Raw genomic sequence first — 13,050 nt, 5'->3', positions numbered from 1 at the left:
CAGAGGAAACTTCTAATAATTTAATAATTTCATTATTTTTTAAGATTCAGGGAATTAGCTTGCTACCAATTTCACATCATTAGCTAAAATGCTAAGTCCATTTTTATGCATTCATTTGCATATATGCAACTACTGGAATAAAATATATATGAGTATCAGATTTTGATAGATACTTCAAGATTTCCTTCCTACAGACAAGAATGAGCCCTTTTCATTGCATCCTAGCCATCACAGATGTTAGAAATCATTTCCACATTTTATAAACAGAGAGACAAAAATGAAGCCACAATTCACATAATGAATTGTCATAAAGGCCAGATAAAAATTCCCAGATTTTGAGGCTACAGAGACCCAATAACTTTGCAAACTTTCAAAATCTACTCAACCTTTTTATCAGTTTCTTTACTCATAAAATGAGAGGGCTAGTACTCTTAACTCATAGGATATTGTAAAGATTAAGTGAAATCATGAATGAAAGTCATTCACTCTCACATATGTTCTTTTCCTTGCCGGAAGTGGTTTCTTTGGCATCTCAATTCACTTCTAATCATTCATCAATGCTAATTTATTTGTTTGTTTGTTTATATTGAGTATAACTGACACACAACTATTAGTTACATTAGTACATTAGTTACATCAGGTGGAAAACATAATGAATTTACAAGTTTATATATTATGCTATGTTCTCCACAAGTGTAGGTATGATCTGTTACCATAGAATGCTATTGCAATAGTATTGACTATATTCCTAATGCTGTCTGTTTTATTCCTCTGACTCATACATTCCATAACTGGAATGTGATCTTGAAATAGTGTACTAAATAGTGGGGGTAAATTGAAAATAAATAAAAATAAATCTCATGTCTATTTTTTTAAAAAAGATTATTTATTTTTAGAGAGTGAGAAGGAGCATGAGTCAGGTGAGGGGCAGAGGGGGAGAATCTTCAAGCAGTCTTCTCACTGAAGGCAGATCCCATGGGGATCAATCCCAGGACCCACTGGAACATGACCTGAGCTAAAACCGAGTTGGATGCTTAACAGACTGAGCCACCCTGGGGCTTGGCATCTCATCTCTTCTAAGTTGCCCCCAACACTGATATCACACTTTGGGCAGAGCTAGTGAAAAGAGCGCTAATTTGCAATTTCTGAGACTCATCTTGGTTATTTTCAAAGTATCTGCATTGAACTGTTGCCAACTCAACATCACATAATACTTTCTCAGTTGTTCTCAGTGCTGTGGAGAAACTGGGATGTTATTTCTGAGAGTTCTCCTCCCTGCATTTTTCTAGTTTATGATTTGTCAGTGAGAGGACTTGGTGCCAAATTTGGAAGTTGGAAGGGAAGCAGAGGATCCTGTTCTCCAGTTTGTAGCCAGGCTGGTGCATGCAAGCTAGATTCATAGTGGATTTTCAAAAGTATTTGAAAACTACCAACTTTACTGCTAAGACTATTGGTAGATGCTTTCTCAGAAATAACTGAGAGTCACTATGATTTCCCATTAAGCTTTCTGGAAGCATTCTCACAGGGCTTCAACGTGAGATCTTTGGTGTTAGTTTCCTCAACATTCTCTCTGGCATTCAAACTTTTCCTTCCATAGCTATCTCTTTCATTATTTTTAAAAGCTATAATTCCTCCATTATCTCCTTTCTTTCCAGAGTGCTTACAGAAATCCTACCTTCACCAGAACCCTGAACGATATAGGATCCATGCTGTAAGAATTTGCAAATTTATGATTTCTTATAATTACGTTTTGTGATTCCATATATAACTGGCAGAATAGCCTTAAACCACACATGCTGTTTCATGAGACGTTAGCAAAGACAGGAGGTAAGACAGTGTACTACTCCACAGCAACTCTTTGTGGGTATAAACGCCAAAAGTTCAAGTGAGCTACTAACACAAAGGAGAAAATAGGTTGAGTCTTGCAACATGCTGCATCAAAAAGGAGAGCAGAAGATGTTAGTTAGCAGTTGGGATGAGATGCCAAAAAGAGCAACAAAAGGGTGAATGGTGTTCCTCTTCATGTATCCTTCTTACTTTCCTCTAAAGACAATTTCTGTAATTCCATAATTCCAACTGCCATGGAGAATGGGAATCGAAGAGTCGAGTCACCAAGGCATAGGGGAATAACCCCCCTGCCCCCAATTAATTTTCCTTTGGCAGACACTTACTTCAGAAGGACATTATGGGAGGCTACAGGCTTTTAGGGACTGGCATTTCAGAATATGGTGTGTACTTGATTATTACACTGATCAAAGTAAATGATTCAGTCTTGTGGAGAGATTCTTCAGAGAAAAAGAATACCAAATTGTGGGAAGTGGGGAGGGAAAGCTGACTAAGACAAAAGGATGCCAGAGATTCTAAATTTGCTAAATCAAATATGCTAAATTTAGATTTGGCCAAATTGCATTAGCAAAAAGGAAAGACCTTAAGGATGCACAAAATATGGCTGAACAAGAGAAACCAGACTTCAACATTCACAATTTGTGATTTCTTTTATAGGAAATTCCAGAAAAAGCAAAAGTAATTTATGTGGCCAAAAGACATCTGTGAATATCTGAATCCAATAGCAGACATGGAGACTAGAGGGAATGGCTCTGAAGAGGCCAAGGAAATTGTTAAGTATGATGAAGATATTCTACATATGCTTTGTCAATTGTTGTCCAAATTTGTTGGATGAAAATGATTGCATTTGCTTTTGTGTAAGGTATACTTAATATACTTGTTTACATTGACACAACTAGAATGTATCAGGAAGTTTTAATTTATAAGTGGTTTAAAATATGGAAAGATCCCCAAACACAGAAATAAATAAATTATACCTTGAATTTCTTCCAAGGGTCACTGTCATTGGTATAAGTGATTTTGACCAAAGTCTGGTCAAATTATTTCTACACAGAACAATAATTGATAATATTTATAAATACTGTATGTTGCAATCAACTTCTTCCAAACTCCTGTCCAAGTTGATACTTTTCGACCCCTTCCTATGCATCACAAATGTTCTTAATGGCATCTAGACTTTCCAGAAAATTTTCTATTTTCTTTACCCAGATCCATTAGAGAAATCAGTATCCATGGCATCTCTAGCCTTATGAAATGCATTTCTTAAATTATAAGTCTTGAAAGTCAGAATTACCCCTTAATCCATGGGCTATAGAATGGTGGTATTAGCAATCATGAAAACAACATTAATCATGTTGTACATCTCCATCAGAGCTCTTGATCGGTCAGGTGCATTGTCAATGAGCAGCAATATTTTGAAAGGCATCTTTTACTGAGCAGTAGGTCTCAACAGTGAGCTTAAAATATTTAGTAAACCATGTTGTAAACAGAGGTGCTGTCATCCAAGCTTTGTTACTCCATTTAGAGAGCACAGGCAGAGTAGTGTTAGCATAATTCTTAGGCCTAGGACTTTCAGAATGGTCAATGAGCATTGGCTTCAATTTAGAGTCACTAGCTGCCTTAGCCTTAACAAGAGAGTCAGCCTAGCCTTTGAAGCTTTGAAGCCAGGTATTGGCTACTCTTCTCTAGCTGTAGAAGTCCAGGATGGCATCTTTATCCTCTATAAGTCTTTTTCATCTATATTGAAAATATGTTGTTTAGTGTAGCCACCTTTGTTAATTACCTTAGCTAGATCTTCTGGATAATTCACTTCAGCTACAACATCAGTCCTTGCTGCTTCACCTTGTACTTTTGTGTTATGGAGTTGGCTTCTTTCCTTAAACCTCATGAACCAGTCTCTGCTTGCTTCAGACATTTTTTCTGTAGCTTCCTCACCTCTCTTAGGCTTCATAGAATTGAAGAGAATTAGGGCCCTGCTCTGAGTTAGGCTTTGGCTTAAGGGAATATTGTGGTTGGTTTGATCTTCTATCCAGACACTAAAACATGCTCTCCATCAGCAATAAGGCTGCTTCATTTTCTTATCACTCATGTGTTCACTGGAATAGCACATTTAATTTCCTTCAAGAGCTTTTACTTTGTTTTTGTTTTTGTTTTTCTGTTTCTAAAGATAATTTATTTATATGTTAGAGAGACAGAGAGTGTGAGAGAGCAGGAGGGAGAGGGAGAGAGAATCTGAAGCAGGCCCCACACTGAGCTGAGAGCAGTTCACAGGGCTGGATCCCATGACCACAAGATCAAGACCTGAGCTGAAACCAAGAGTTGGACGCTTGAGCAACTGAACATTCAGGCACACCCAAGAACTTTTTCTTTGTATTCACAACTTGGCTAACTGGTGCAAGAGAGCCAGATTTTGGCCTATCCTTTTGACATGACTTCCTCATTAAGCTTAATGATTTCTAGCATTTGATTTAAAGTGAGAAATATGATTCTTTCTTTCACTTGAACACTTACAGGCCACTTTAGGGTCATTATTTAGCCCAATTTCAATATTGGTGTGTGTGTCAGGGAATAGAGCGGCCAGAAGAGAGGGAGAGGGGAGGGGGAACAGCTGGTCAGTGGAGCAGTCAGAACACACTCACCTTTTACTGATTAGAGTTGCCGTCTTATATGGGCAGTGTTTATGGTGTTCTAAAAGGATTACAATAGTAACATCAAAGATCACGAACACACATCACCATAAAAAATATAGTAATGATGAAAAAGCTTGAAATATTGTGAGAATTACCACAATGTGATAGAGATGAGCAAATGCTGTTGGAAAAATGGCACCAATAAGCTTGCCTGCTGCAGGATTGTCATAAACCTTCAACCTGTACATAATGCAGTACATGAAAAGTGCAACAAAGCAAACACAACAAAATGAAAATAAACAAAATATACCTGTGCCACATTTTGTTTATCCATTCATCACTTGAAGGTTACTTGGGTTCGATCTACTTTTGGGCTCTTATGCATGATGCATCTATGAAAATGTGTGTTGAAGTTTTTGTGTGAACATATGTTTTCAACTCCTAGAAGTAGAATTTCTGGGTGATATGGTAACTCTATATTTACATTCTTGCTAAGCTGCTAAATTTTTCCAAGTGGCTGCACATTTTAAATACCCAACAGCAGTGTATGAAGGTTTCACATTCTGTACATCATCACCTGTTTTTTTGTATAATAGCACTTGTTATTTTTTGTGATATATATAACCAACATATATGTACACACACACACACACACACAGAGGCAGACACACATACACATACATATTATAACTGCCTTTCTGGCTGTAAAGTGGTACATCATTGTGGTTTTTACTTACATTTTCCTAAATACTACTGTTCTTGAGTTCTTTTCATGTGCTTTTTGCCTGTTTGTATATCATCTTTAAGTCCCTTTGCATATATTTTCTTGAGTCTTTGTTTTTTTATTGTTCAGTTGTGGGAGTCATTTTATGTAAATTTAACCAAGGAAGTGCAACATTGTACCAAGAAAATAATAAAATTAAAAAACGATTAAAGAAGTCCTAAATAAATAAAGACAACCTATGTATTGGAGAATAGACCTGATATTGAATTAAGATGGTAATAGTTCCCAAACTAATCCACAGATTCAAAGTAATCCTTATTAAATTTTCAGCTGTTCTTTTTGCATAAATGAGCAATTTGATCCTAAAATTTATATGAACTTGCAAGACCCCGTAATAGCCAAAACAATATTGAAAAAGAGAAAGAAAGTTGGAAGAGTCATGCTTTCCAATTTCAAAACTTAATATATAGATACAGTAATAAAGACAGTGTGATATTGGCATAGCAATTGAACAGTAGCTCAAAGGAATAGAACTGAGAGTCCTATAATAACCCATACATTTATTGTCAATTGATTTTTGACAAGTGTGCCAAGATTATTCAATGGGGAAATAATAACCTTTACAGCAAATCATGTTGTGATAACTATTTTCATGCAAATATGACTTTAATCTCTACCTGAAACTACACAAACATTAACTCAATAGAAACCAAAGACCTAAATGTCAGAGATAAAACTAAAATTTCCTAGAATAAATGGTAGGTATACATCCTTGCAACTTTGGATTAAGCAATGGCACCAAAAGCACACACACCAAAAGCACACACAACAAAATAAAAAATAGAAAAATTTGACTTTGTCAAAATTAACAATTGTCTGACCGAAGGACACTATTAGGAAAGTGAAAAGACAACCCAAAGAATGAGGAAAATACTCTCAAACCAAATCTAATAAGGGTCTAATAGTTTTTAAAGAGCTTATTGGAAAGCTTTGAGGGCCTTGAATATAATAAAATGAACTTATTCCCTTGTAATTACCTTAGAAAAGAAGATGATTAACAGTGTTGGCTTAAAATAGTAAAATAAGTCAGAACACAAACCTGAACTTAAATTGTTTTCTTCTCAGAGCCACATGGATAGGAGTTACAGCATTAAATACCTTAATGATTTTTTCACTCATATTTCTCCCCAGATGGCATATTATACCCAATATGGAACTCTATATATTTCAGGGATTTCTTTGTAGGTCCTTCTTTTTTTTTTTTTTTTAAATCTGACAGGATACCAGTAATACTGCCTTCTTTAAAAGCATTGAATATATAAGGGAGAGTGTGCACAAGTGGGCACAATGAAGGTCTAAGGAAGATGAAACTCATTTAAAAAATTTTTTTTTCATTTATCCCATATATCTAAATGTTCAACCATTCCTCTCAGTTTGTTTTCCTAATATCTGTGGAACCATTTCCTGGAGCTTCAGATTCATTGACACTATTGCATTTCAATTCTCAAATAACTCTTTTAGTTTAAAACATTAGCCATTTAACTTGTCTTCCTGACTCCAACATCCAAAAACCCATCCTCAATAAATTTAACATAGCAATCTTAATAAAATAAAAATTGGCTCACATAGGTTTTTATATTAAAAAAGAAAACTCTAATAGGAACCACCTATGTGTTTCTATACTGTACTCCAGGTAAGTTAAAAAGACATTTTAGGGGGGCACCTGGGTGGCTCACATGGTCAAGCATCTGCCTTCAGCTCAGGTCATGATCTCCAGGTCCTGGGATCCAGCCCTATGTCCTGTTCCCAGCTCAGCAGTGAGTCTGCTTCTCCCTCTGCCTCTTCCCCTGCTTGTGTTCATTCTGTGTGTTTCTCTCTCTCTCTCAAATGAATAAATAAAATCTTAAAAAAAAAAGACATTTTAGGGATGAGAATATTGTCTTTGCTATTATATAAGCCAAGCAGGTGTGTGATTCTTATTCACTCCAAATTTTCAGGTCTCTTGACGTACTAGATAAAGTTCTGCTACATTTTAGAACATACGAGCTTTTTATGACTTGAAGCCTGCCTTTTTTCCTTGCTGTGTTGAAAACACTTGAGTGACATTTGAAGAAATTTCTAGAGTCCCAGTGGTAGTGCATGTTGTTATATTGATGTCTATATAATTCCATAAAAGTTTTATGATGAATATTGATTTAAAATCATTTTTTTGAGGAGGTCAGTACCATGTTTTGTAGAGTAAAAGATATTTCACATTTGTGTTGATAACTCAAGAGAATACTCATACTGTAGCCTGAAAGGAATGCTAATCACAAAGAGAAGTAGGAGGGAAAAGATGCATTGTGCTGAAAGGTGTGGTTAAAATATTATGAGGTAAAAATATTATTAGATGGATTATTTGAAGAACAGATTAAGTAAACTTATAAAATGAGTCAAATTTTTATTTACCTTTTTATCTAAGATTTTAAAATTAAATTTCCTCTTCATTTTTTGAAAAAAGAGAAAATATTTTGGAGTGTGTCCTTGAAAGCTTGTTTCACTTGCTGGTTTCTGAGAGTGTAAATGAAAGGATTTAATAAAGGGGCAACCGAGGTATAAATAACAGTTACACCTTTGGATAAAGTCACCCTTTCCTTTGCTGTTGGCTTTATGTAATTGAAGATACAGCTACCATAAGTAAGGGAGACTACGATCATATGAGAAGAACAAGTAGAAAAAGCCTTTGTTCTTTTCTGAGCAGAGGGGAGTTTTAGAATGGTCTTGATAATACATGTGTAAGAAAGAATCAGTAACAGCAACGTGACCATGAGATTTACAAGAGATAAGACAAAGGAAAGCAATTCCAGTAAATGAGCGTCAGTGCAGGAAAGCTGCAGCACAGGGGAAGTGTCACACATGAAATGATCAATTTCTCTGGAAGCACAGAAATCCAGTGTCAGTCCCGAGGCCAATGGTGGAAACGAAAGCAGAAAGCCAACTGTCCATGAACCGAATAGAAGTTGGTAACACACTTTGTTGTTCATAATGATGGGATAATGTAGGGGTTTGCAGATTGCTACGTAACGGTCAAAAGACATGGCGGCCAGTAGGTAAAATTCTGTAATTTCTAATAAGAGGAAAAAGAATAACTGGGATGCACAACCATTGTAGGAAATTATTTTGTTTTTGGTCACGATGCTTATCAGATATCTGGGAATACAGACTGTTGTCAGTGAAGCTTCCAAGAAGGAGAAATTTCGGAGGAAAAAATACATGGGAGTCTTGAGGCTGGTATCTAGCAATGTAAGAAGGATGATGGTTAAGTTCCCCATCACACTCAACACATAGTTTAGAAAGAGAAATATAAAAATCACAATTTGCAATTGTGGGTCATCAGTAAATCCTAGGAGAATGAATTTGATCTCTCTTGACTGATTCCTCATTTCAGACTTGAGTGCTATTAAATAAACATAGGAAAACAACTTCAGAATTGGAAATAAGAGGATTTTTACAAAAGCTACAGACAGAAAAAAAAAAGTAGTCAGAAATGTAAAGAAGTTTAAAAAATTGATCCAATTTAACAGGATAGATGATACTTAAAACTATATCAACCTAGGTCGCTCTGTATTCCATTTAGTGCAACAGCAACACTACTAAAATTTTTCTTTTTCCCTATTTGAACTTGAAAGATCATTTAAATTTTAGCTGGTCATTTCCAAATGAGGTGAATTCTCTTTCAATGTCTAAATAGAACATAAGCTTGACCTTAAATGTATTTTCTATGTATAGCTTAAAAATTATTGAAAAATTTTTTGTAACATTCAGATGATTAATAACAATGTCTATATGTAATGTTCTTCAAAAATTCTTAGCTCATTAAAACACTTAAAAAATTTTGAAATATGGAAATAATGACAGTTACATACTATCTCTATGATTGAAATATTCTGATATATACCATTATTTTGTCCTGATGCAGTACTTCCCCATTGTTCCTTTATCTCATTTCACTTAATTATTATTTTTGTTCATTTCAAACGTTAGTCGTCTCACATCAGTTGCATTTAATCATGAAGTTTTGACTACTACATCTACATAAAAATAGAAAAGTAAATGACAGTTCAAAAGTCAGTGGATATTACCTGACTTTTACATGTGGGAATGCTTTCATTTGTGATCTAGATATTTAGTGCAAATTATAAGTGACTTACCATATCTAGAATACATTGATAAAATTTTCCCCTTATAGGAATGTGGTAGAAACAGGGGTCAAAAATAAATGGTGAATATTCTCCCTCTGATAAAATTATTAAAAAAATCAATATTTTAAGAGGAAAGTTAATTGCAAAGCTTTTCTGTAGAAGGATTCTAAAAACAGATATGCATTCTGAAAATTATATTCATCTGTTAATAACTTTCACTTCGGGGTGCCTGGGTGGCTCAGTCGTTAAGCGTCTGCCTTCGGCTCAGGTCATGATCCCAGGGTCCTGGGATCGAGCCCCGCATCGGGCTGCCTGCTTGGCGGGAAGCCTGCTTCTCCTTCTGCCACTCCCTCTGCCACTCCCCCTGCTTGTGTTCCCTCTCTCGCTGTGTCTCTCTCTTCAAATAAATAAATAAAATCTTAAAAAAAAAAAAAAAAAAATAACTTTCACTTCCACTGATACTCATTAAAATGACAGGACCCAGATGTTACAAATAATTAGAATCCTCTTTCAGGCCAGGTAAGATTCATTTTCTGTCTTCTTTTCTTGTATATTAAGATGAAGGTAAATGTCTCCCAAAAATTCTAAATGAAAATGTAATACTTTAAATGAAAAGACATTTTGGGAAAGCCCTCATATGAAAGGAACCCAAATTTTGTAACAAAGAATTCTTGCTTCAAATTGTGCACTAACAAAAGGCACAGTTTTATCACTTTGCTATAAGAGACACAGGGGATTAAATTAAAAAAAAAAAAGAAGAAGAAGAAGAAAAGAAAAATAAACGACCCCTGGAGACTCATATCAGGAATATCAGTTATGTGAAAAATAAAACAACAACCTAAACAAACAAAAAAGGAAGGAAATAAAAACTACTGTGAATTGCTTTAAGCACAAAACTGAATTTCTTTAACTACAAAACAAAACAGATATTCTCCCAAAAGAGAACTAGAAATAATTTAAACTCTATACTGAATGCCAACAAGAATTTCAGATATTCCACTGCCCTGGGACAGTCTGACCATTTCTACACATTAAGAGGGTTTACTCAAAAAGGAAACCTCTTTCTTGCTTCCTTAGTCAATGTTAGGAGGATTTCATTAACTTGTGACCTATGTCCCAAATTGGAGTCGTAGGGCAGTACTTAAATGTTTCACTATTTTTTAAATTTTGAAACAATGTAAAATATAAAGAAGAAAACCAACAAATAACCATGAAGATGATTATTTATAAGAAAAAAGAATATTCTACTAGATAAGCATGATATAACCATTAGTGTCAGGGCATTAACATTGGTACATTATTAACATGTACTTCCCCAATGTTATTTAAGTTTCACCAGTGACTGAAAGTTTTCTGTATAGAAAATAATCCAATTTAGAATTATATGTTAATTTAATTACCGTAATGTTTTAGTCTCCTTTAATTTGAAAAATTCTGTAGTCTTTCCTTAACTTCAAGAATATTGATTGAAAATTCTTTTTTTCTTTTTTCTTTTTCTTTTTCTTCTTCTTTAAATTAACTCTAGGTACATTTTTAAAAATTTTAAATCCAGTATAGTCTAAATACAGGGTTATATTAGTTTCAGGTGTACCATATAGTGATTCATCAATTCTATACATTACACAGTGCTCTTCAAGATAAGTGTGGTCTTAATCCCCTTCTATACATGCGCATTTGAGCTGCTTCTACATTTTGGCCATTGTACATAGTGCTTCAAAAGCATAGGGGTGCACATATCTTTTTAAATGACTGTTGTCATATTCTTTGGGTAAATGCCCAGTCATGAAATTAATGGATAATATGGTAGCCCTATTTTTAAGTCTTTAGGAAACCTCCATACTGTCTTCAACAGTGGCTACACCAGTTTGCATTTCCACCATTAATGCACAAAAGTTCCTTTTGAATTTATTTTTGTGTTTGGTATAAGAAAGTGGTCCAGTTTCATTCTTTTGCATGTAGCTTTCCAGTTTTCCTAACTCCACTGGTGAAAAACACTGTCTTCCCACTGAATATTTTTGCCTCCTTTGTCAAAGAGTAATTGTATTATGGGTTTATTTCTGGGATTTTTATTCTGTTCCATTGATCTACATGTTTACTTTTCTGCCAGTACCATACTGTTTTGATTACTATAGCTTTGTAATATAACTTGAAGTCAGGAATTGTGATAACTCCAATTTTGTTCTTTTTCAACCTGCTTTGGCTATTTGGGTTTGTGATTTTGGTGGCACCCCTATCTAAAACAAATTTTAGAGTTTGTTTTAGTTTTGTGAAACATGCAGTTAATATTTTGATAGGGATTGCATTAAATGTTTAGATTGCTTTGGGTAATATAGACATTTTAACAATATTTGTTCTTCTAACCCACGAGCATGGAATAACTTGCCATTTTCATCGGTGTTTTACAGTTTTCAGAGTACAGGTCTTTGACCTCCTTGGTTAGGTTTGTTCCTACCTAGGTATTTTATTGTTTTTGGTGTAATTGTAATTGAGATTGTTTTCTAATTTCTCTTTCTGTTGTTTCAATATTGGTGTATAGAAGTACAACAGATTTCTGTGTGTTGGTTTTGTATCCTGTGACCTTAGTGAATCCATTTATTGGTTCTAGTGGTTTTTTGGTGGAGTTTATAGAGATTTCTCTATACAATATCATGTCATTCGCTAGTAGTGACTTTTACTTCTTTTCTTTTTAATCACTTAAATGAATTTTATTCCTTTTTCTTGTCTGATTGCTGTGGCTAAGACATCTAGTACTATGTTGAATGAAAATGGTGAGAGTGACAGCCTTGTCTTGGTCCTGAACTTAGGGGAAAAGCTCTCAGTTTTTCCCCATTGAGTATGATGTCAGCTGTGGGCTTTTAATATATAGCCTTAATTTTGTGGAGGTGTGTTCCTTCTACATCTATTTTGTTGAGGGTTTTATCATGAATGGATATTGTACTTTGTCAAATGCTTTTTCTGCATCTATTGAAATGATCATTTGATTTTCATCCTGTCTCTTGTTGATGTGATGTATGACGTCAATTACTTTGAAAATATTGAGTCACAGGAATCTCAGGAATAAATCCCACTCGATCGTGGTCAATGATTTTTTAAATGTATTTTTGCATTTGATTTGCTAATATGCTAATATGGTGTTGAGGATTTTGGCATCTATGTTCATCAGAGATATTGGCCTGTAGTTTTCTCTTTTTTTTTTTTTTAAAGATTTTATTTATTTATTTGAGAGAGAGAGAATGAGAGACAGAGAGCACAAGAGGGAAGAGGGCAGAGGGAGAAGCAGACCCCCTGCTGAGCAGGGAGCCTGATGTGGGACTCGATCCTGGGACTCCAGGATGATGACCTGAGCTGAAGGCAGTCACTTAACCAACTGAGCCACCCAGGCGCCCTAGTTTTCTCTTTTGTAGTGTCTTTATCTGGTGTTGGTATCAGAGTAATGCTGTCCTCATAGAATTGTTTGGAAGCTTTCCTTCCTCATCTATATCTTGGAAAAGTTTGACAAGAATAGGTCTTAAGTCTTCTATAAATATTTGGTAGAATTTATCTGTGAAGCCATCTGGTCCTGGACTTGTTTGTTGGAAATTTTTTTGATTATTGATTATTGATTCAATTTCATTGCTTGTAATTGGTCTGCACAAATTTTCTATTTCTTCCTCTTTTTGGGGTTTATATG

The 13,050-nt window shown here is 34.9% G+C and overlaps 1 protein-coding gene across 1 annotated transcript; it reads right to left on the bottom strand.

Moving 5' to 3' along the window:
* Nucleotides 1-7,682: 7,682 nt before the first annotated feature.
* Nucleotides 7,683-8,621, bottom strand: LOC118549673 (olfactory receptor 6C6-like). Its single transcript, XM_036114219.2, has one exon. The coding sequence runs from the start codon at nucleotides 8,619-8,621 to the stop codon at nucleotides 7,683-7,685; it is 939 nt and encodes a 312-aa protein (XP_035970112.1).
* Between the last annotated feature and the right edge of the window lie 4,429 nt (nucleotides 8,622-13,050).

The sequence above is a fragment of the Halichoerus grypus genome, chromosome 6 (genome assembly GCF_964656455.1).
Source record: "Halichoerus grypus chromosome 6, mHalGry1.hap1.1, whole genome shotgun sequence".
NCBI classification, from domain to species: domain Eukaryota; kingdom Metazoa; phylum Chordata; class Mammalia; order Carnivora; family Phocidae; genus Halichoerus; species Halichoerus grypus.
This window is presented reverse-complemented; position numbering and strand designations above follow the sequence as displayed.